We start from the raw sequence: 24,654 nt of genomic DNA on the forward strand, positions 1-24,654 counted from the left end.
TCAAGGGCAGAATTTTACATTCGGCGTGCAGGGGCGGGCCTGGCATGCTAGACATGCGGGCGTGTGTCCCACCGTCATCACGCTGTCTCGTGATATTTCGTTCAGCGGGCGCGCGCCGGAGTCGACTGCCCGCCTGCCGATAATTGAAAGGCCCATTAAGGCCATTAACAAACTAATTAATTTCAAATTTACACTGCCCGCCCAACTTAACGATTGGCAGACAGGCGAAAAGGCCAAGTGGCCTTTACGAGAGGGATGAGGTTTCCTAAAGCTACTACAACTTAAATAAAAACTTTCGTTGAAAAATGAAAACATGTCCCATCTCTTGTGACACGGTCACATGAGATGGGACATGTTTCATTAATTTTTTTACTGTATTTATTTATTTTTTTAACAATCGCTTCAATCTCCCTGAGGAATCTCCGTGACCGCTCCCGCCGAGCCCACCCAACCAATGAAAAATCCTGGCCTAAACCCTGGAGAAATCTAGTTCTTAAAGGGACCAACACTCGAAACATAAAATATAGTTTTTTCCCCCAGAAGAACATGGGCCATTACAGCACATTAAATAATTTATATCCTGGCTCACCAAACTGAAGTAAAAATGTTCTTCAACCTTTTTGAATTTGTTAGAAGATTTTAACTGAAATATTCCCAGCTGAATGAATAAATGTATTTTTGCCACTGAGCTTAAACTTGAGAGTTCCAAATGGAACAGTTGCTTCTATAATTTACTTTTAAAAAGATCATTTGGCAGTTTAGTAAATGATAAACCTGTCAGGTCAATGTTTAATTCATGTTTTATTACAGTACTTTTGGTCACTCCTTGCCAAATATTGAGAACGTATCAGAAAGTTCAAACATGCTTAACATTTATTTGTTCCTTTACCAACTCTTGTTTTATTGTTTTTCAGTCACTCTGTGCATCAGCAACAATGCAAACTATCAGAGCAGCAGACACCAATCAAATTAACAAGTTAATTTTCCGTGAATCAAAGAACGATCGGAAGGTAGGTCTTTTTTTTATTCATTCACGGGATGTGGGCTTCAGTGGCTGGGTCAGTGTTTATTGCCCATCCCTAGTTGTCCTTGAGAAGGTGGTGGTTATATAGGGTGGTAATATTTGTGATGTGCCTTTATCTGTGAGATGTGGAAATTGAATTTCAATGTTTTTCATCTTTACTAAAGGTGGTGCTTCAACTAGAAAAGAAGCTTTTTGATTACTTTAACCAAGATGTATTTCGGCAAAACAATGGAGTTGAGGTGGGTATTACCCCTTCCACTGTGTATAACAGCTTTGTTAGCTCTATAAGCACCCATCAAGTATCCAAACCTGAAAGCAGTGAAGCAAAGCTTGTGTTAGTTTTCTGAAATCTGATTGGACCATTGTATTCTTCCTGACTATATCTGATTGACCATCCAAACTATCAATACCATGCAGGTTTATTAATGTTATGTTTATTGTTACAGAACTTTAGTTAATCCAGCACAATACTACACGATTAAATTACTTATTGCAGCTTGCTTTTTGAGTACATTTCTTTACCAAGCTGACTTCAATGGAAATGAAAGTCAAGGAAGGTGTCTTGCATGGCTAAATCAATACTCTCTGTTTAACACTTCACTCAAACTTACATTTGCCCCTGTGAGTCCACTGAACCTTGAGCTCAGAAAAATAATGTATTCTGAAGAAACAGCTCTATCTTCGAGCTTTCAAAATATCACCTTCAAATAATCTTCCTTTTATTCTAAAGTTGTTGCTCTTTGTTAACACCGTTCTTTGTGAACCTGTTCAGGGTGACAGAAGTTCGGGACTTCCCCTCCAAGTCCTGTATTTAATCAGAATACTTGGGCCAGGCTTCCATAACTGTAGTGGCATAACTGAGAGATCAGGCCCCCTAAGGAATGAAGGTTGGAACAGTGCTCCGACACTCTGAGACGGGATGGGCAATGTTGAAATAGAAAATTGTGCCTTTTCTTTAATCCCCTCAGTGAACAGAGGGCCAATTTTATTTATTTTTTTGATTCATTCACGGGATGTGGGCTTCGCTGGCTGGGCCAGCATTTACTGCCCGGGCCAGCATTTACTGCCCATCCCTAGTTACCCTTGAGAAGGTGGTGGTGAACTGGCTTCTTAAAGGCAACTAGGGATGGGCAATAAATATGTCCCTTAAATGAATTTTTAAAAAATAAAGAGTGCTGAGGAGATGACATTGTCCATCTTCCTTTTTGATTGTCAGCTTAACATTCGGACTGTTGGTTTGTATGCTTGGTTGAGGTACTGGAGGGTACCAATGCCACACCAGAGCAGGAGCTAATACCTTCAGAAAAGGAGGACATAGAAATGGCAGAAGATGGTTTTATTTACATCACTGAATTGCGTGTATTATTTAACCATGTTAATTATTGATATGATATAGTGGGCCCCAGAAGCAATCATTATCACAATGCCAGCTCTCAATTAGCTTTCTAGCCTCCCTCATATACAAGAGGAACCTGAATGCATCCATTCATCTTATGGGCCTAATGAAGAAATAACTCTGTATTTTAAGGTTTCTTGAGTAAAAAGAGAGTGACAGGGGCCAGAGCTCCTCGCCTCTGTCTCTCCTTGTATCCTGGGTTGTTTGTTGTTATGGGCTTTTGCAAAGTTACAAAATGTAAAATTGTTCCCACTGCCTTTGGAAGCCATAAAAAATATGTCTGTGTAAAAATAGCCCTTTGTATGATTAATGTTTTAAAGCCAAAAAAGATGTGTATTATATCAATATGGAGTGAGCCTACCAATATAGCACCTTTGGGACATAAAGTACTAATTTGTTAAGAATGTTTCTGTGGCAGAGAAAATGGTTAAGTGGCCTAAAGGCTGTTTTACACTGGGCAATAGCATTCATAGCAAATCAGAGTTGATCTAGACTGAATGTGATAGTTCAGCATTTACACTCACCTCTGCCCTGAAGCAATTCACATGCCAGATGACATCAAACATCAGCCCCTAACTCATGCGCTGAGGGCTTCCTCAGGGGCAGCAAGTAGCAGGGATTTGAAGGTGATTGTTTACATCAGCCTGAATCTAATCAGAGTGAATCCCAACCGGCTTTAACCCATCATCAGAAGGTGGGAGTTTTTATCTGAACAAAGATCTAAGTAAATAAGTCTGCACCATTTTCGTTGGAGGTTAGAATGAGAAACATTTCCAAATTGAGAACAAATACAAATTGCACTGTTGTATAAATGGGGTTAAAGTGCATGAGTGCCTGCTCTTTCAATCAGTAAAAATTTCCCTGCAGTGATTAAATCACAGATACATTAGGGGGAACCACAGAATGCCCAATCTATTACATGAATGGGAAAGATCTGCCTGAGATATTTTTCACTTGTGGAGTAAATTGAGTTTAAAGCACTCTGTTGTTTCAATGCTGGATAATGTTTTTATTTGTTTAGGATTTGTTTTATTTCGGAAAACAATATAAACCAGGTTAAGTATTCTCCTCTTTAGGTATTTGGAGGGTGCTTCTTATTTCCCCAGAATTTCATATTCTCCAGTTCAAAATTCCTCAAACGATCTCCATGGCTCGTTCAGTAGCTTAAATGCATCACCTTGTGATACACTGAACCCTAAATACTCGGATGATTTCCATTTAATCCCTAATCTCTGCAGAGTGTCTCAGTCTCTCTGGACCAGGGAAGCAAACATTTGCCAGGGTTCTGGATTGTGACTCTGGCTGGGAAGCCTATACTTGAATAAGCAACGATGAAAATACTTTCAGCATTTTCTGTTTCTATTTTAGATTTCCAGCACCTGTAGTATTTTGCTTTTGTTCTATGAATATAGATATTGGACAGGAACAGAGATTAGGTTCAGCAGTGATGACCCTCAAGTCTTGTAGTCATCTTATACCCAAAGAATGGAAACTTGGGTGGGAGACTAAATGTCCCCAGACTGAGAAAATGGTTTCAGGAGAGGAAGAGTAACCCTAATGCAGAAAAAAATTGGGAGAGTCTGATGCCTTAAGGAATAATTAAGTGCTTCTTTAATTCACCCTGAGATGTTGGGTGGGATTTCCTGGCCCCGCCCACCGTCAGGACCGCCCAGTCCCTCCGAACGTCAATGGACTTTTGGCTGGGCTGCCAAATCTCCCATGGTGGGTCTCGCCACAACGGGGCCGGACACTCCCGGCCATTATCAGTCAATTGAGAAGATTGTATGTCAACATTGCTCCGTGACTTGAGGCAGCTGTTAAAAAGGTAACATTTGACACATTTGCTTGTGAATAATAAGTAAGAAAGTGTGTCACTGCACTTGAAATCATAAGTTAAATTAACAGCAGTGGTGGGGGAAGAGACAGCTTACAATTATGATACCATCGTACACGTGTGTGATATTTTTCACAACACGTATGTGACCATGTCAGTTTAATTTCACACAGAATAACAAAACCTTTGTTGCTTATGAACAATGGCAGCTAGTCTACTGCTCAAATATTGTCACATTGATCGACCATGTGACTACTAAACAACTTTAGTGTTCACTTTAATAACTATGAATAAAGCTCGGGATTATAATAACTTAGGTGAACCATTCAGTCCTTGCTTGTGATAATGTTTTTGTGTTTTACTCTTGGGCCAGAACCTTCGGGTTGGCGTGCAGGGGTGGGCCCCGCTCGCTAACGTGTAAAATGATGTGCGGTGACATAGAGCCTGCGTCCCGATGTCACCGCGCATCATTCTGATTTTCAGTTTGGCGGGCGCACACCAGAGTTGGCTGTGCACCCGCTGAATTGTCAAAGGCCTGTTAAGGCCATTTAAATAGCAATTAAAGTAATCAACGGAGACGAGAAGCCCAGGCGGCCTTCGCATTTATCATGAAACCACATCCATGGGCGGGATGAGATTTCATGAAGGGTTTATAAATCCAATAAATTTTTTATTAAAACTAATTGACACATCCCAGCTCATGTGACACTGTCACATGAGGAGACACATCTGAAATTTTTTTTTCTTTCTTTATTTAAATTTTGAAAAATGAAATGAATCTCCCTGAGGCAGCTCCGTGCCTCAGGGAGATTTCTGCGCGCAGGCCTCGACTCAGCCTACTCCCCCCGCCCGCACAGGGAATGCTCAGTGCTTCCGGGTGCGTGTCACGCTGGGCGGACCTTAATTAGCCCGCCCACGTAAAATGGCGGCGTGCAGGCGGCGATCGGCTGCACGCCCGCCCGCGCCCACTCCCGCTCAGCACCCCCCGGATGGGGAGAAAATTCTCCCCTTGATTTCCAGCTACTTGGTGGGACAGTTTCTGAGCCACTCCGTCACAAAGCAACTGCATTACGGTAGCAAGGCATTTAGAATTAGGGCAGCTGATACTGCATCTGTTTCCTTCTGGAATGTAATTCTGCAGTTCACAGTGTTTTACTGTATGGCTGTGCATGGCCCGTTTCATTTCTTGAGGCAGAATTTTCACCTCGGCAGGCGGGAGTGCGCCCAACACGCTCGACCGTGAACTGATGCGTGATGACTTCGGACGGGCGTCCCAACGTCAACGTGCATTCGCACGATAGTTCGGTTGGCCGGCGCGCATGGGAATCGGCAGCCCGCCCACCAACAATTAGAAGGCCTATTAAGGCCATTAAAGTGTTAAATAACTTAAAGTTTTCGCTGCCTGTCCAACCTTGCGGGTTGGCGGGCAGGTGAAAAGGCCAAGCGGGCTTTGCGCTTTTTAGAAAACCTCATTCACAGGCGGGATGAGGTTTCCAACAGCAATTAAAAATAAAATAAAAATAAATAAATGAAATAAATATTACATCTCATTCATAACATCTCCCTGCTCATGGGATAGTCATGTGATAGGGGGACATGTTTTTTAACATTTAAAAATTCTTTATTATTGTTTTTCAGAACCCATCATCTCCCTGAGACAGCTCTGTGCCTCAGGGGGCTTTTCCAGTGTGTAACTGCGCACATGCGTGAAGTTCCTCGCTTGCCCCCGCTCGCCCTCCTCCCCGCTCCCCTCCCCCACCCCACACAGGGCAGTGCTGAGCGCTGCAGCATAGGTTTCACGCTGTGCGGGCCTAAACTGGCCTGTCTGAGTGAAATCCTTGTCCAGCCCTGATCACGGGTGGCAGTCAGCTTCCCAACCGCCCATGCCCACCCCTGCCGAGCCCACCCAACAAAGGGCAAAATTCTGCCTTTGGTCTCACAGAAGTCCTAACTTGGTTGTAAAACTGTTTAAATAACCATCTAGCGCAATTGTGCGAGATTTGCCTCGGGCTTGCTCAGTGTGCTTCAGTGTCCACTTGGGAGGTGGAACTCTTAAAGGAGACCCGACCTTGTTCAGTTTTCTCAATGTTGCAATGTTTGTCGTATAAATTTAGTGCTGTGTTTATTCTTAGACGCGTTTACACTTTTTCTAAAATGACTCTTTTTTTCTGGGAGAAATTTTTATGGCTTTTTTTTTTACTTTTTAAGGTAAGTTTGTTGTTGAGGTGCCTGTTCACAGTTTTCTTAGTTGAAGCAGTACAAACCAAAAGAAGGCATGAGCAGGAGATCAATCAGCACCAGATCATATTTGCAAATCCGAGCACCCTTAACGGCTACAACGGAAGAAAATGCCCTTACAAATTGCTGGGGATTAGCAGCAAGCCATATTTTTGGCACAATAAAAGCAGAAAATACTGGAAATATTCATCAGGTCAGTCAGCACCTTTGGAGAGACAAAGAGTTACCGCTTCAGCTCGATGACACTTCATCAGATTTTTATCAAATATCTACATCAGTTGACTTGAAAAGTATTTTAATTCCCTTTCCTCTTGAATAGCATGAAACCACTACCAAATGTAACTACAATGGTGCATTTCCAAAGTGCAGGATTTACTGATGCCTACCATGTAATTAACCTGAAGCCTATCTTGGGTGTCAGTAAGTAACTATGGATGGGATTTCTCAGCCCTGCTACCGGTAGGCATCATTGCGGGCAGGATGGGAAAATTTGGAGAGCCGTAGATCTTTAACAATGCCCACCAGTTAATCCTGCCCTACTCCTTCTCTCTAAGTGCAGAAAGTTGGACCTAACCATCAGAAACAAGTCTTTCAACAAGCAGACAAACTGAAAACAACATGGATCCACCCCAGATCCAAACACTGGCACATGTTAGACTATGTTATTGTACGACAGAGAGATCTCCAGGATGTGCCCTCTGCCCACTCCCTTAGAGTTGCAGAATGCTGGTCTGACCATCGACATGTCAGGAGTATTGTATTTTTGAAGATGAAATCTTAGGTGCTTTGGCACAGAGTCAAACCACAAAGGAAGCGTTGGGGAGGCGATGGCCTAGTGGTGTTGTCGCTGGGCTAATAATCCAGAGACCCAGGGTAATGGTCTGGGGATCTGGGTTCAGATCATGCCACGGCAGATAGTAGAATTTGAATTCAATAAAAATCTGGAATTAAAAAGTCGAATGATGACTGTGAAACCATTGTCAATTGTCGTAAAAACCCATCTGGTTCACTAATGCCCTTTAGGGAAGGAAATCTGCCATCACTACCTGGTCTGGCCTACATGTGACTCCAGACCCACAGCAATGTGGTTGGCTCTTAAATGCCTTCTGATCAAGGGCAATTAGGGATGGGCAATAAATGCTGGTCGCTAGCCAGTGACACCCACATCCCATGAATGAATTTTAAAAAATTGTTGTTAAAGACATGGTCAAGAGACAAGAACAGGCTCAAAAACTAGCCACAGATTTGTTGATATCTTGGAGGACAATATTGCCGTTGAAGATTATTGGAAAAAGTTAAAGAATGTTATTTACAGCATGTCGTCTGAGGTCCTAGGATCCATTAAATGGAAGCACCAATGGCCAAGACATAAGCAAGCTTCTAGACGAAGCACACAACCACAGCACTCACAGATCTTACATATCTGACAAGAAATCACCAGCAAGGAATGCTAGACACCATTGCGCAAAGCACATGCTGCAGGTCAAACTAAGAGAGATGAAGAACTGATGGTGGGAAAACAAGGCTGATGAGCTTCAAGCAGCTGCGAATAAAAATGACCTGAAGACTCCAAATGAAGGTCTGCGAATGGCGTATGGCCCCAAAATCAGCAATATGGCATACATCCTCTCAGCGGATGGCATCAGGTCCCAACAAATAGGCATGAGATTCTATCTTAAATAGTCGTTTGGTAGTAGAGAATTTGAGTATTGCTGAAAAGAGAGACTTTTTTAACTAAACTTTTCACCTTGCATTTATCAGGACAATTCACAAGAATGCCAAATGTAAAGGGTGACTGACAGTTAACTGCCAAGCATTGTTTGAAATGGTCAAGGCATTGCCCTGAGGACCAAACTAGCGAATGGTTGTCACTTAGGCGCAATGTGTGTACATGTTCTTTTTGTCTGTGATGAACAGAGCCCTGTGTATTAATATATGTAGCTTCCAGCACATTTGCGTGTATTGACCAATCAGAGTTAAGCTGCCTGGCTTAAATTTCAAACAATGCTTGGCAGTTAACTGTCAGTCACCATCAACTGGTGCATTCTCCATGGCAATACCTCTACCAATCAGAGTCCACTTGCCAACCAATCAGCACTCCCTTCTCATATAGTGTAAATTGTTGCTCCCTTTACATTTGGTATTCTTGAGAATTGCCCTAATGAGTGCAAGATGAAAAGCTTCGACAAAAAAGTCTCTTTTTTCAGCAATACTCAAGAATTATCTCATTGGGCAGAGCTGTTCAGCAATCTTCTAAATCAACAATCCATAGTGTGCAATACCATTGAGACACTTCCACAGCACCGCACTTCAGAAAGGCTTGCTCTCAATCCTTTTCCAGCAGAAGTCACGAAAGTCATAAAGCAATGGGCATGTCACTGGGAGCTAATGGCATCCCACCTGAAGTATTCAAGTATGGAGGGAATCACATGGTTAGGAAGCTCACTAGTCTCTTCTGCCTAATCGGAAACCAGGGCGCTGTGCCCCAAGGCTACAAAGATGCCTCCATAACTCATCTCTACAAATGGAAAGGGAACAAGTCCATCTGTGGCAATCATCGTGGAATATCACTTCTTTCAACAGCAGGAAAAATTCTTGCAAGGGTCATTCTTAATCAGGTTGTCACTCACCTCATTGACTCTTTGTATCCAGAATCATAGTGTGGCTTCCCTGCAGGGCAAGGAACAGTGGACATGATCTTCGCAGCATATCAAATTCAAGAAAAGTTCCACAAATAGAATAAGGACCTCTATATGTTGTTCATTGACCTGACCAAGGCTTTTGACACAGAAAACCAGAAGGCCTGTGGAAGGCTTAGTACAGATATGGCTGCCCTGAAAAGATGATTAGTGTCATTCGCTCATTTAACGATGACATGATGGCCAGCGTGATGCAAAGTGGTACATCACTGGATGCCATTCCTGTCACCAACGGCACCAAGTAAGGCTGTGTATTGGTTCCAGCTCTGTTTGTCATATACTTCTTGGCCGTGCTCTAGTACGCACTCAAAGAACTTGACACAGGAGTAGACATTCAATTCAGGACAGAAGGCAACCTCTTCATCTTGCAAAGGCTCAATCCTTGCACAAAGTGTACTGAGCAGCTACTAAGTGAACTCATGTTCGCAGACTTTCATAGCACGTACTCCGGAGGACATTCAGCTGCTTGTTGATTGCTTTGCCCTAGCCCTTTGACCTAAGTCCGAAGAAGAGAGATCTTGTACCCGCCCCTGGCTACATACACCAAGACCCTACAGTCACGATCAACAACTTACCCCTCCATTCAGTCCAGAAGTTTTGCTATCTTGGGAGTATCCTCTCCAATAACACTACGCTGGATGATGAAATCAACTATCGCCTGTCAAAGCAAGCTCAGTGTTTGGCAGGCTCACTCATAGACTTTGTAAAGTATATGAAGTTTCTCTCAGAACAAAGATGAAAGTCTGCCAGGCAGTATTATATCACTTAGTCTTACATCACTTCTTAATGGGTGCGAGACTTGGACAACCTGCCCACATCACATAAAGCGACTAGAAGCATTCCATCTCCACTGTCTGAGTCTATTTGCAACATCAGGTGACAACACAAAATCCCCAAAATCGAGGTTCTTGCAAATTGCTGCATACCTGGCATCGAGAGCAGACTCATCAGAACTAAGCTTTGCTGGGTCGGTCATGTGGTTCGCATGGAGGATTCCCGCATTCCAAAGGCAGCTGACCACAGGAACTCACACCGCAGAATGTCCCAAACTCAGATATAAAGACAGCCTGAAAGCCAACCTCAAAATATTGCAAGCTGGATCCCAATACATGAGAAAAAAAATCAACCTTGGACAGATCCAATGGAGAAGTCTCTGTCATCAAGCGTTTTTGACATCTGAGGAGAACAGAGTCAAGTGTCCTCAGGACAAGTGAGCACAGCACAAAGCCAACACTTCCATCCATCCCACCAACACTGACTTCAACTCTCAATCACACATAAATGAGCAAGTTCTGATAACGTGTGTGCTCGGTTTTGCACTGGGAATCTTTCGCATGTGGGGGGAACGTGATACCCACTACACTAGAGAAACATTGACTTCAGATGCAGGGTTTCAATTGGTTGTGCAAATCAGGGCTTGCTCTAACATCACACATGAGACGACATCACAGCAGACTGTAAACTTTTTTTTACTGTACACTCACTCGTCAAAGCAACAAAGCAACCCACCATCATCACACGGTTCCAATTGCCAGAACATCAGTATCTTACCAGCCCCGAGGGAGGATGTGTGAGCAGTGGGAATTCAGGCAAACAATGTATCCCATTAGCCATGCCTAATTCCAAACTATCACCTATCGCCACCCCTAAAGGAAATTCCTCTTTGGGGCTGAATTTTTGTTGGGGCGGGGGGGGGGTGGTCCCACCGCCAATATTCTCACTTGCCCAAATAACTTTCCATATTCACCACAGACTCTAAGTAAACTTGGAGCTAATTGTGTAATTCTTGAAGACTATTAACAATTTTCTAAAGAGTGAAATTATCGTTTTATGGTTAAATATAAATGAATGTCATCATTGTCAAGGGAGAAGAATGATAAAAATTTGTCGCCACAACCCCCACCTCTAATTCCCATCTCTGTGCTTTATGTCCCCTTCTACATCACATTTCAAATGCTAGAGTTGACCCTGAAGTCCTTGCCGTACCTTCATATGCATTTAGACCTCTGCCTGTTGGTGAATTCTTTTGTACAGGAAATTTTAACCTCAGTAATTTTAAAATGGTAGAATTCTTGATTTTTTTGAATTGTATGTTTAGATTAGATTATTGAACCTGGGAAATAATGCAGGGTCTTTCATTTAGCCAATGATAATACGCTGGTGAAAAACATGCTGAGCGGATTTAATAACCATTCATGTTAAGCTGAAAAATATGGATTCGGAGTAAAAAATACAGAGGCGTTAGTTGAATCATTCATTTTAAACAGTGTCATTGCAACCCTATGACTAAATAGATAGCCCTTCAAAAGGCTGGCACAAACATGGAGGCCTGAAGACCTTCTGTGTTATGACTCAAGGATTGCCACTTGTAGCTGCACGGCTAGATAGTAACCTGGCAGATTTCGGAGGGTTGAAAATTGGCACATTCTACAAGCTGCATTCTGATCCATTGTGTCACCACCTGAATGGTGAAGTTGAAAACTTTGGGTGGAATTTTCCTTGCCCTCTGCGGTCGGGCCTGTTTGGCGCCGTGAGCGGAAAATATGGCAAGAAGGCCAAAAATTGGTTTCATGACGTCGTGAAACCCGTTTGTGATCATCTGCTTAACCCATCGATGGCAGGCTTCATTTGATCTTTATTGTAATACACCTACATATCATTATAAGGTCAGCCTGCCCCACCGCCCCGCTCTGCTACGCTGGATCGTCTGTCAACATTGGCCGACGTGTTTCACAACTGCACTTAAGCAACGTGCACCCGGTGGGCTGCACTTGACTCAGGACTTTGAGGTTTGTTTGCCCACCTTGCTTTGGGCAGCGCTCGCAGTCATCAGCGCCAGGCTTCGCAGGCAGCACCACATCACTATTAGGGGGGCTTAGGACAGGTGTCAACTTACCAGACCAGCCATAAGGCTAGGGCTTGCTTAGGGCAGGGGAAGATGTGGCCTCAGGCAAGGGAAGAGGCAACAGGGCAAGGGCTGTACTGGGGAAGGGGGGGTATCGCAGGGTTTTTGTGGGGGCACAAGTTGATCTGTGCAAGTGGCTCCAAGATGGTGAGGGCTGAGGAGGCAGTCTCCAGAGGAGATGAGGCCAGATGGAGATGTGAGGGTGTTTGTGAGAGAGTGAGTGGTGATGTCCCTTGAGCTGGGAGTGAGTGAGATGCCAGTGAATGTGGTGAGGGGAGATGAGCAAGAGGTGCTTGCTTACACCATCTGCAGCTTGTAAATCAGAAGAGAGTGTGGGATGAGGAGGAAGAGAGATGTGAGAAGAAGGATCAGGCATGAACATGCTGTCATCTTTGATGCTTTCTGTCCCTTCACTGGCCACAGCCTCATTATGGGCGCTCCAATGATTGCAAACACCGTCTCCTCCATCCATGCCTCTCCCTGATGGTTAGGTATTGCTGCCTATACATTTGCAGCATCTTGTCCTGCAAGAGAGAGAGAAGCAAGTCATTGAGTGATGTATTCATCATGATCGAAAACTGTGATTTGTAGGTGTGAGGTTTGCAGCAGTGCTAAGTGTGTGAGGCTGAGGTGAAGCTATGATTGTGAGGTATGAGTCATGGTTGATACAGATTGTTGATAGGTGAGCGTAGGTGGGTGGTGTCTAGGGCAGTGTGTGAGGTTAGTGGTGCAGTTGGTGGGATATGACATTTGAAAATACATTCGCTGACCTTGACCACTTGTGTGAGGTCATTAAACTTCGTGCACCACTACATCCAGTTCCTTGTGGCTACACTGTCAGCATTGAGCACTACAGTTATCTGCTCCATGCCTTTGCCGTGTTGGAGAACCTTCTGGACCCCTCTGGGTCCCTCCTCATATTCACCTCATGTACCATGACCTCCAGTGCTGCGTTGGAGAATTCTGGAGCACGCTGTCAGCCATGCTGGGCATTTCTTTGTCATTGCCAAAGTCAAACTCACTTTTTCACCTGCTCCAGTCAAACTACTTCGGCTTGAAGTAGTACAGGCTAGCTTGAACACGTTCTGATGAAAGGTCATTGATCTGAAACGTTGGGTGAAATTTCATGGCCCTGTTGCAGTGGGGGTGGGACTGGAAAATGCGACAAGCCGTTCAGAAGTCTATTGACATCAGCGGGACTGGAACACCCCGCAGGCGGGAGGGGCTGTAAAATTTCGCCTGTTAAGCCTGTTCCTCTCAGATGCTGCCGTATTCACTGAGTATTTCCAGCATTTTCTATTTTTAATTTCAGACTTGCAGCGTCCTCAGTATTTTGCTTTAGTGATGCAAACTCCTGTTGGCCTTTCAACATCTTGGGCCCGCTCCTTGGGGAGAAAGCTACTCAACACCGCATGTAGCACTGGCTGCATGCAGCAATCATGCAAATCAGCAAACAGCACAAAGTTTACCTGCTGCCAGCATTGAAAAGAATGAACATGGTGTGACTGTGCACTGCAATTTCCTGGGTCCATTTTCAGGGGTTATTAAATTTTGCCCCCCAATATTAAAGATGGCTATTCATTTCATTACAGATGGGTTTCAAAGAAATATTTAAAATGTAATGTGACAAACTATTGTATAAAACATAACAGTGTATCCGTGGTAAAGATTGCTGATGGGAAATATTTTTGAGCACTGGGTCAAGTCAGGGCCCAAACGATAGAATGAGATCCAAGGAATGGCTGGCTGGTCTTGTTCATTGTCACTTAAGTTCTTACGGGCGTTTGCAGTAGTGGATAGAAGTGCAGGCATATCCCAAAAATTGCAATAGGAGGGAGCATTTTGAAATTTGGAGTTATGAAGGGCAGGGTAACAGAGGCAGATGTAGCCCATGTCAAATATCTTTCATCCTCCCATCCCATGTCCTCCTGTTCTTGCACCAGTAGCAATGGGAGTGTATTTCTTTGTGCTCCGATTCCTGGCTAGTGTAAAATTATAGGAAACGGTTAAGCACCTTTGGTTGGGTGAGATCAGACCTTTGTGCTTAACATGCCGCTTCTCCCGCAAAGGTGAACATTTCCAGAAGGCTGGTGCTGAAGCAGTACATTCCACTTGCTGCTGCTTTTCCGACTGTGAACGTACCACTTCATTTTCTCACGTTCACTGTGTTGCAGCAGAATTCATTACGTTTGATTTCATTGCAATGCAAGAAGGTGAACAGCTTCTCTGGATCAACTTCACGGGAAAGATAAATGATTTAATGAGCCATTTGAGATAATCTAATCTTCATGGTCTGGTTATACACAGAGTGGTGTGATCACTAAAAACAAACTGCCCTTCTTCAGGATGAATGTTCCTATACCAAATTCCCCCCAAAAAATCTATTGCATCCTTCATCAACCACTAGTCTTGTACCAGGTTGACAGAAATTTAATTCAAGTCAGCTCTTGAAAATAATTATTGTATTTTGAGAGCAGTAATCATTGGTTTGGACATGATTGAATGTGTCCATGCCTATTGACTTTTTCTATGATTTATAGGTTTGTTTAGTCGATATTCCCATCTAAATTGTATAATTAATTATAAGTGTAGCTGTCAGGGCAGAGGATGGAATGCACTGATGAGTATTTGGGAAGATTAAATTTTCCTTTGCCATACAGATGTAGAATTGGGAATTTCACGGCCCTGCTGCTGGATAGAGTTGTTCTTGGTGCCTGCTTATTTAGTCTCTGACTTGCTGCATGCTGAAGTGTCATTGATTTTGGGCTTTATCTGTGTGATGTCTCTCCAGTAACACTGGAATCTATTTAAATTGAACAATCACTGACAAACTTTCTTGTCAGTAAACTGCTTTGTCACTGTCCCCTTAGTCTCTCCCACTCACAGTCTACTAAAGCACAATCTTATCCTTGCAATACTTTGGTTATGTTCTTTTTTAAGTGCACGAAGAAAAGTACTCTTGCAAATGTTTTGCTTTCAGAGAGGTGCTTTGCAATAAATTGAATTTGATCTTGCTTTTTAAACATTTGAATCTGTTATCACAATGTTTTTGTCACTAAGATGTAAGAATGGCAATCCCGGGAGCTGTACTCTAAAATGGATTAACCCTTAAAGTGCCATGCATTGCATTTGTTGTGCCATCTCTCTAAAGTGCTCTTTATTGGGCATGAGAAAGGAAGAAAGTAAGTTGTTAAAAGCCCACCTTTAATTTTGTTATATTCCAGCAGCATCATAAATAGGTCTCTACAATCCAAGCCTAGTTTTATATGTTTTATGATGGTGTACATGTGACTACAGAATGCTGTATAATCGTGTAGTGTTGACATGTTGGAAGAAAAAGAATGTTACCCTTATAACCAAACTTGGGCGTTTTTTATGTTGATCTTCTTAAAATTCTGGTCCCAGGAACTCAGCCACACTGAACCATCCCCTTGCCTTTTATGTCATTAAATCCATGTTTAGTGCTGTTGGTTAACAGGTTTTACAATCTTTCCTAATGTTCCTGGAGAGCTGATCCATCTTTGTTCCACCTTAGATAACCACAATCAGTGGAAGAAGAGCTATTACTCTTCAAGAGCCAGATAGCCTTGAAGCCCAGGTTGAACTGGGTCTGCAAAGGAACTTTTATATTGCACACGATCCACTCTAGTTTGGACGGGTTCCTGAAGTGCAGGTTTTGTACAGTCAGTTATAAGCCAAATGTAAAACTGCTGGCAAAAACAGAAAATGTTGGAAAAACTCAGCAGGTCTAACAGCATCTGTGGAGAGGAAAAAAAAAAGAGTTAACGTTTTGAGTCTGTATGACTCTTCTTCAGAGCTTCCCTGAATAAGAGTCATAGGGACTCAAAACGTTAACTCTGTTTTTTTCCTCTCCACAGATGCTGTTAGACCTGCTGAGTTTTTCCAGCATTTTCTGTTTTTGTTTCAGATTTCCAGCATCCGCAGTATTTTGCTTTTATGTAAAACAGCTGGGACTTGCTAAGATAGGTAACTAGAAAGATCTGCAAGCAAAGCTTGGATGCCTGGTGCCCAATTTTTGGGCGCTGTGATTGGCCTTAGAGATCCAGAATGGCGGCCATGCGCCCATCCACACTTCTAGTGCGACGTGTGGTAGACGCCATATTGGTGAGGGTGTTAGCACGCACACAGTGAGCGTCTGCTGGAATCATGCAGAGTGGGCAGATCGTAATGTCCATCAATGTCTAATGCTGACCTGACAATAGCAATGATATTTTGGAGCTCAACATCCCAGCTGCCAGCCTCTTAATTATGTACGGCTGAACATATATTCAGCAGCAGGAAAGACCCCTAACCCACCCCCTAAACCCACTGTAGCATTATTTAAAAGGATGATCAGCTATTTAGATGTTAGTTGCTGATTGATTTTTACTGGCAGTTGCTACAATAGTTCAAGGGTTTGGTGCTTTCTAGAGTTCTATCATTACTAAAGTCTACAGGGAGTGGTGTGGCAGATTTTGAAGGACATGGTCCTGATTTCAAGGCTTCTGCATAAAGCAGTTGCTCCCAGACTAAGTGCAGTGGTAGGCATTCTCCACGGAATGCAGCATGACTGGGAGAATTGACAGAGACCATGCAAAGTAGAACAAGCAGAGGAACAAGGAGGAGGAGGAAGGCACGCTCAGCAGAAGGTAACATCTGCCCAGCATGTTCAAGGAGCAATTCTCCGACCTGAACCTCAGTGAGGAACAATGTGTGAGCAGGTGATCCTCACTGAAATCTGCCTTCCTGCTGCAGTCACAACCACAACCTTGGAGCAGAGCTAGGACGGCATTGCTAGTGACTGTGAAGGTGACCATGGCCATCTTGCAACATCAAGCACTTTGCTGCCCACTGTTGTCCAATAGAGGCCACTGAGGCTCTCTATTCAAAGAAAGGTAACCACATTTAATTGTGCCTTGCCAAAGAGAGCAAACAGACAGGTTTGCAAGGATTGCAGGCTTGCCACTGACTGCACACATATTGCTTTACTGGCACCACATGTCAACTTTGAGATGTATCACAATGAGATGGATTCCACTCCCTCAATGCCGAGCTGGTGTGTCACCATGCACAGAGAATCATGCAGGTCAGCGCCTGGTATCCTGGCAGTAGCCATGGTGCCTTAATTCTGTGGCAGGCCTCAGGCAGCTGCATTTGAACCACCACACAAACCAAAGAGTGGCTACTGGCTACAAGGACTATCCGCTGACATCTGGCTCATTGCCCTGGTTGGCAACCCACATGCAGGTGGGCAGCGTGCATACAGTAAAGCCATACCACCACATAAAGTGCAATAGAGCAAACCATTGGCATACTCAGTACTCGGCAGAGCGGGTGTCAAATTTTGTGGTGGTTTTGCTGCATTCTGGACAACCTCGCCATCATGAGGGCATAGCTCTTGCCCCCAGCGATATATCGAGCAGCTCAAAGCAGGGTGCAGAAGAAGCGAGGGTTCCATTCACTGGTATCACAGTCAGATGAGCCAATAACCCTAATGCAACACACTGTGTGGCCTTTTTCTGCCGGGGTTGCATTAGGGTTATTGGCTCATCTGACTGTGATACCAGTGAATGGAACCCCAATTTCTCATCCACCAACAGCCCCACTTTACCTTCCTTCTGTTACTGGCCATCATAGCCTCCACTTGGCCACAGTGCAAAAGAAAAAGGCAAAACAAGGGCACTGGCAGAGTGGCAGTGGTGAGAGAATGAGTGCTGTCATCCTGAGAACACAGCTAATTTGTGCTTCACAGAGTCACTGTCCCCCAGGGTGATGCCTCAGTAATCCTAATTGAAGGAGAAATTGCAGCACTTCTCTGACAACCTGCATGCCTCTTTGAACACTGGCATCCACAGCCATGATGGCAGCAGCCCGAGTTGGCATGACAAAAGTCTAAGCTTCCACTGCAGGATCCAGACATTCAGTGGCTTCTGCCTGTGCTGCAGTGGAAGCTGAGATATCAGTCATCAGACAAAGCATGATTGGATCCACACGTGTGCTTATGGAGTTGATCACTTCCACATTAGAGATATGGGCTTCAAATTCTGCACAAAGTCCTGGACAAAGTTGTTGCTGAGCTCCTCCATGCTCCTTTATGTTACATGCAGCTTTTCGGCAGGCCTGCCAATTCACCAGTCATTTTGTTGTGCATGCCCATCAGCTTTCTTCTGAGCCTGCCCCATAGAGGAGCTCATCTGAATCACCTGCAGCAAAACACATGTACTTCCTTGCCCTACAAGGAGCTTACACCTATGCAACCCTTGCCCTGTGTCCTGGCTACAGGCCACTCATTTCCAGTGTCTCACTACATGCAGATTCCACCTCCAAGTTATTCTCTAAGTTGCTTTTTCATCACTTCGTAGCCAGGTTGCAGCTCTTTGACTAGCCAGAAGGAGAAAGGGTAAGGTTGTGGTAAGAGGAGCTGGAGGAAGTACGAGATGCATGCTTACACCATGTGCAGTTTCTAAATCAGAAGAGATTGTGGGATAAGGGGGAAGTGAAATGTAAGCATTAGGTATGAGGATGCCATCACTGACTAGGGTCTCAGCAATGGCTACTTCAATGAAGGCATATGCCATCTCTTTTAGAGGGGTGAGGAGATGTAGTCATCCCTGCCCCTGCCAGTTAGCACCTGCTGCCTCCAGATGTGTACCATCCTGTCCTGCAAGAGAGAGGGAAGCATGTCAGTGAGTGTGGTGCAATCCTTTTGAATGATGCAGCCTCCATGATCAAATAACTGGCAGTGTCGGCAGGCTGTGAGATGTAGGGGTGAGGCTTGCATCAGTGCTAATAGTGTGAGGGTGCGATGAAACTATGAATGTGATGTGTGAATCATAATTGATAGAGATTATTGATCAGCAAGTGATGGGAGTGTGGTGTATTGAGCAGTGTGTGAGGCTAGTGGTGCAGTTGGTGGGAGATGCCATTTGAAGATACATTTACTGACCTTGACCACTCATGTGAGATCATGAACTTTATGCAGCACTGCATTGAGGACCTTGGATCTTGACCCCAGGCATTGGCCACCACATCAATCTGGTCCCACTGTTTTCTGTGAATTTGTCTGGAGCGCCTCCTGCCCCCTGTAGATCAAACGCATCTCTCATCCTCCGCTCCTCCCTGACCAAGGCCTCCAGTGCAGCGTTGGAAAATATTGGAGCCCACTCCCTTCGATATTTTGCAATTGTTACGTCTTTCTCCACATCGGAATGAGTTCCACAATGACTTCCAGAGCCTGCTGCAGCCAGAATGCACCTTCCCTTTAAGAGGTGCAATCTGGCTTTAAACGGTGCCAGCCTCTCTTGGTTTTGGGCCCCCTGATGAGGCATGCAGCCACTCAGTGGGTGGGTATGCTGCAATCATGTAGCGTGAGATTGGCATGCCACCTTCATCAGAAGTAACAGATGTGGTTTAATCCCACATTGTGAAACCCACACCAGTTTTATGGGCACTATTGAATTTAGACTGCCTCTTCTTAACGATTTCTGGAAGATTACATTAGCCTCACAGCCAACTGAACAAGACCTGCACCTGGGGAATGCAGTGGCTGCATTGTAATGTAATGTAAAATCACCTCAGATCTGTCGCCAGTTTACAGACATGGGAATTAACAGCACAAATGTTGAGGTCCAGCTCCTAGAATCTGAATCAAAGGTGAATATTAAATGGCTGAGATGAGCTGTATTAAATCACAGGATCCAAATAATCTATTATTATAAACAAAGGTTTAAAGGAGCACTTAGATTCTTTACAATCTGCATCTTATTAGTACTGGTATAATTAGCAATTAGATTTCAAGCAAACATAACAGAGAAGCTGAGATGTTTTCAATTGATAAATTTTTATTATCAGATAGTTCCTTCGAACCATTCCAAATGCTAGTCACATTTTCCCCTTCTTCCAAACATCATTTAATGTTTGCATCTGCAGAGCCTCTAGTGAATGCTGCTGATGAGTTTGACAAATGTAAGTAGCATCACCTCTTGATCTGACTCACTGCAGGTTTGGGCTTTGGGTCCTGAAGAGTAATAGCTGCTGTTCCGCTGACTGTGCTTATCCAGAGGGTGGCAAAGTGGAATTAGCAATTTAAGAACAGGGGAAAGTTTGTGAAATCCTGTCAACCAACCACACTGAACATTTCTACACTTTGCATTAATAGTATGACTCTTTGCTAATGAATAGCTTCATTGTTCTTCAAACTTAGAATAAAGCATTAGCCTTGCTTTTAAACCTACTAACTGGATGGATAATGATGCTTAAAATATTCCTGATAGTAAGCCAGTGATAGTCTTAGGTCCATTCTCAACTATATAAGATTGTCTCCTCCTCAGTCAAGAAGAATCTTCCTGATTTTAGTGTCTCATTTATAGTTACTTATTAATAAAAGTTTGATAAATGAGGGACATGGCTAAACCTGAAAGGCACTCTAATGTTTCCTTCATTGATTTGAACAAAATTTAATGGCAAAGGTATAAATGAATTTATATGTGGAGTGTGAATAAATCCCTATATATTACTCCATTCCTACTTCAGTCACTATCACAGATTAGAGATTTAATGTCAGTCACTGCTGATTCAACAAGACAACGACAACTTGCATTAATGCAACCCTTTAATGTTGTAAAACATCCTAAGCTGCTTCTCAGGGGCATTATCAAACAAAATTTGATACTGAGTCACATAAGATATTAAGATAGGTGACAAAAACTGGGTTAGGCTTAAGGAGGCAGGAGAGGCAGAAAGGCTTGGGGAGCGAATTCCAGTGCTTGGGACCTGGACAGCTGAAGTCAATTTTGGGGTGATGGAATTCGATGTAATAAAGCCCATAATTGGAGGAACTCAGAGTTATTGGAGGGTTGTAGGACTGGAGGAACTTACAGAGATGGGAATGGGTGAGGCCATGGAGGGATTTGGGCATGAGGATGAGAATTTTAAGTTTGAGGTGATGCTGGACGGTGAAACAATGAAGGACACAGGGGAGATGAAAGAACGAGACTTGATGAATGTTGGAATATGGGTAGCAGAGATTTGAATGAGCTCAAGTTTAAGGAGGATGGAAGACGGGAGGTAAACCAAGAGGCCATGGATTAATCGAGTCTGGAGGTAACAAAGAAATGAGGATTTCAGCAGCAGGGAGCTGAAGACGAATATTATTACAGAGTGTAAGCAGGCAGCCTTGTTGGGGAAGAGAATATGAGGTCAAAAACTCAGTTCAGGGTCAAATAGGATAACAGGTTTACAGACAGTCTGGTTCTGCCTCAGACAATGGAAGGAAATGGAATCAACAGGGATGGACTGAAGGTGGGCACTGAAGATAATAGCAGTGATAGCATAGTGACAAGACAACCCAGCAGAGGTGGCGGCACAGTGATTTACAGTTGGGAGGGAGTTGCCATGAGAGTCCTCAACATCGACTCCAGACCCCATGAATTCTCATGGCATCAGGTCAAACATGGTCAAGGAAACCTCCTGCTGATTACCACTTACCGCCCTCCCTCAGCTGATGAATCAGTGCTCCTCCATGTTGAACACCACTTGGAGGAAGCACTAAGGGTGGCAAGGCACAGAATGTACTCTGGGTAGGGACTTCAATGTCCATCACCAAGAGTGGCTCAGTAGCACTGCTACTGACCGAGCTGGCTGGGTCCTAAAGGACATAGCTGCTAGACTGGGTACGCGGCAGGTGGTGAGGGAACCAACAAGAGGGAGAAACATACTTGACCTCATCCTCACCAATCTGCCTGCAGCAGATGCATCTGCCCATGACAGTATTGGTAAGAGTGACCACCACACAGTCCTTGTGTAGAAAAAGTCCCGTCTTCACATTGAGGACACCCTCCATCATGTTGTGTGGCACTACCACTGTACGAAATGAAATAGATTTTGAACAGATCTAGCAACTCAAGACTGGGCATCCATGAGGTGCTGTGGGCCATCAGCAGCAGCTGAATTGTATTCAAACACAATCTGTAACCTCATGGTCCGGCATATCCCCCACTCTACCATTACCATCAAGCCAGGGGGTCAACCCTGGTTCAATGAAGAGCGCAGAAGGGCTTACCAGGAGCAGCATCAGGCTTACCTAAAAATGAAGTCTCAACCTGGTGAAGCTATAACACAGGACTACTTGCATGCCAAACAGCATAAGCAGCAGCGACAGACAGAGCTAAACGATCCCACAACCAACTGATCAGATCTAAGCCCTGCAGTTCTGCCACGTCCAGTCGTGAATGGTGGTGGATAACTAAACAACTCACTGGAGGAGGAGGCTCCACAAATATCCCTATCCTCAACGATGGGGGAGCCCAGTGCAAAAGCTAAGGTTGAAGCTTTTACAACAATCTTTAGCCTGAAGTGCTGAGTGGATGATCCATCTTGGTCTCCTCCAGAGGTCCCCAGCAACACAGATGCCAGTCTTCAGCCAATTCAATTCACTCCACGTGATATCAAGAAACGGCTGAAGGCACTGGATACTGCAAATGCTATGGGCCCAGACAATGTTCCGGCAATAGCACTGAAGACTTGCACCCCAGAACTTGCCGCACCGCTGGCCAAGCTGTTCCAGTACAGCTACAACACTGGCATCTACCCGGCTTTGTGGAAAATTGCCCAGATATGTCCTGTCCACAAAAAGCAGGACAAATCAAACTCGGCCAATTACCGCCCCATCAGTCTACTCTCGATCATGCATAAAATAATGGAAGGGGTCATCACAGTGCTATCAAGAGACACTTGCTCAGCAATAAACTGCTCACTGACGTCCAGTTTGGGTTCCACCAGGGCCACTCAGCTCCTGACCTCATTACAGCCTTGGTTCAAACATGGATAAAAGAGCTGAACCCCGAGGGGAGGTGAGAATGACTGCCATTGACATCAAGGCCGCATTTGACCGAGTGTGGTATCAAGGAACCATAGCAACACTGGAGTCAATGGGAATCAGGGGGAAATTCTCTACTGGTTGGAGTCATACCTAGCACAGAGGAAGGTGGTTATGGTTGTTGGAGATCAGTCATCTCAGCTTCAGGATGTCACTGCTGGAGTTCCTTAGGGTAGTGTCCTAGGCCCAACCATCTTTAGCTGCTTCATCAATGACCTTCCTTCCATCACAAGGTCAGAAGTGGGATGTTCGCTGATGATTGCACAATGTTCATACCTTTCACGATTCCTTAGATACTGAAGCAGTCCATATCCAAATTCAGCAAGACCTGGACAATATCCAGGCTTGGGCTGACAAGTGGCAAGTAACATTCACAGTACACAAGTGCAAGGCAATGACCATCTCCAACAAGAGAGAATCCAACCATCGCCCCTTGACATTCAATGGCATTACCACCACTGAATCCCCACTGTGGGTGTACCTACACCTTATGGACTGCAGCAGTTGAAGAAGGTGGCTCACCACCACCTTCTCAAGGGCAATTAGGGATGGGCAATAAATGCTGGCCTAGCCAGCAACACACATATCCAGTAAATGAATTTTAAAAAGGACAGACGGGGTGTGGGTGGGACAGAAACTCCTGTAGAAATCTCCGCTTGAGAACTGGGCCAGTTCAAGTCCCAAGCTTTCTTGAAATAATCCCAGACTGCCTACCTCCTGAAAGTAACAGTGCCAGTGGGTGTGAGCGGATAATTGGGCCTTAAGTTGAGCTGTAAGACGCTGGGAGACCCGAGGCATAAAATATTACCCAAGGCGTCTTTGGAATCTAGTTGGCAATGGGAAGGGATTTGGCAGCTGAAGTCAGTGTGGGAGGCGAGCATTGAGGAGGTCCAAGGGCTTCCTGAGGAGCCTGGGGAGTGCACTCCTGCTCCTCCTGGCCCACGAAGATTCCGCACAATTTTTAGAAACTTCCCTTGGTCTTTTCTGGTCGCTTGGTGCCGTTTGGCACTCTTCTCTGATTGGTTTGATATCAGGTGGGCCTCCCAATGGCCCACCACGAAAATCATGTCGCAGCACCGCTTACGTCATCGAGAGCAGCTTTTGAATTGAAAATAGGTCGTCACTTGCCTGCAGTGGAAACCTCAATTGACTTTAAAGTTGGTGAAAGTATGAGGTGGCCTGGTGCAGGGCGTGGCTTCAGGTCGGCCAGTGTACTCAGCCTGACTTTAACTCTTTCCAAGTATCAATCTCACTGGGGTAAAAACAAGGCCACAGACTGTCTGAATTTGAAAAGGAAAATGCACTTGGCCATATTTTCATTCAAAGTTATACATTTTCAAAAGAAAGTTGTTCAATGAGGTGCCTTGGATGAAGTGCATGGGTCCATATTTGATAAAGCAGTGAAAATGTTTGAACAATGTGGTCATGTTACAAATAGAAAGGCCTTTGGTTTTTGCCTCTAAATGCAAAGGTGGGAGAGCTGGTCACCCTTGCAGGTTGTTCAAGTGACTGCTTTCGTACAGATAATTAATGTGTACAAGTAGTTGCTAATTTTGCATTTCAGGAATGATTTATGAGGTAGCATGGGATAGAGGGACATAATCTAATTTAGATCAGAACCTCTGCCACCCATACAATGGTATCAGCACAGCTGTGAGATGAGAGATGATTAATGGGCAGTA

At 44.3% G+C, this 24,654-nt stretch overlaps 1 protein-coding gene across 2 annotated transcripts in view; it reads left to right on the forward strand.

The window, feature by feature from the left end:
* inpp5a (inositol polyphosphate-5-phosphatase A) overlaps positions 1 to 24,654 on the forward strand; it is a 571,171-nt gene that overhangs the window by 484,603 nt on the left and 61,914 nt on the right. For both annotated transcript variants that reach the window (XM_078564917.1, XM_078564916.1), the window contains exons 10-11: positions 915 to 1,010; positions 1,189 to 1,263. In XM_078564917.1, coding sequence (XP_078421043.1) covers positions 915 to 1,010; positions 1,189 to 1,263 — 171 coding nt within the window. The remainder of the gene's footprint in view (positions 1 to 914; positions 1,011 to 1,188; positions 1,264 to 24,654) is intronic.

This window comes from Cetorhinus maximus, chromosome 20, assembly GCF_964194155.1.
Source record: "Cetorhinus maximus chromosome 20, sCetMax3.hap1.1, whole genome shotgun sequence".
In the NCBI taxonomy this organism is placed as follows: Eukaryota; Metazoa; Chordata; class Chondrichthyes; order Lamniformes; family Cetorhinidae; genus Cetorhinus; species Cetorhinus maximus.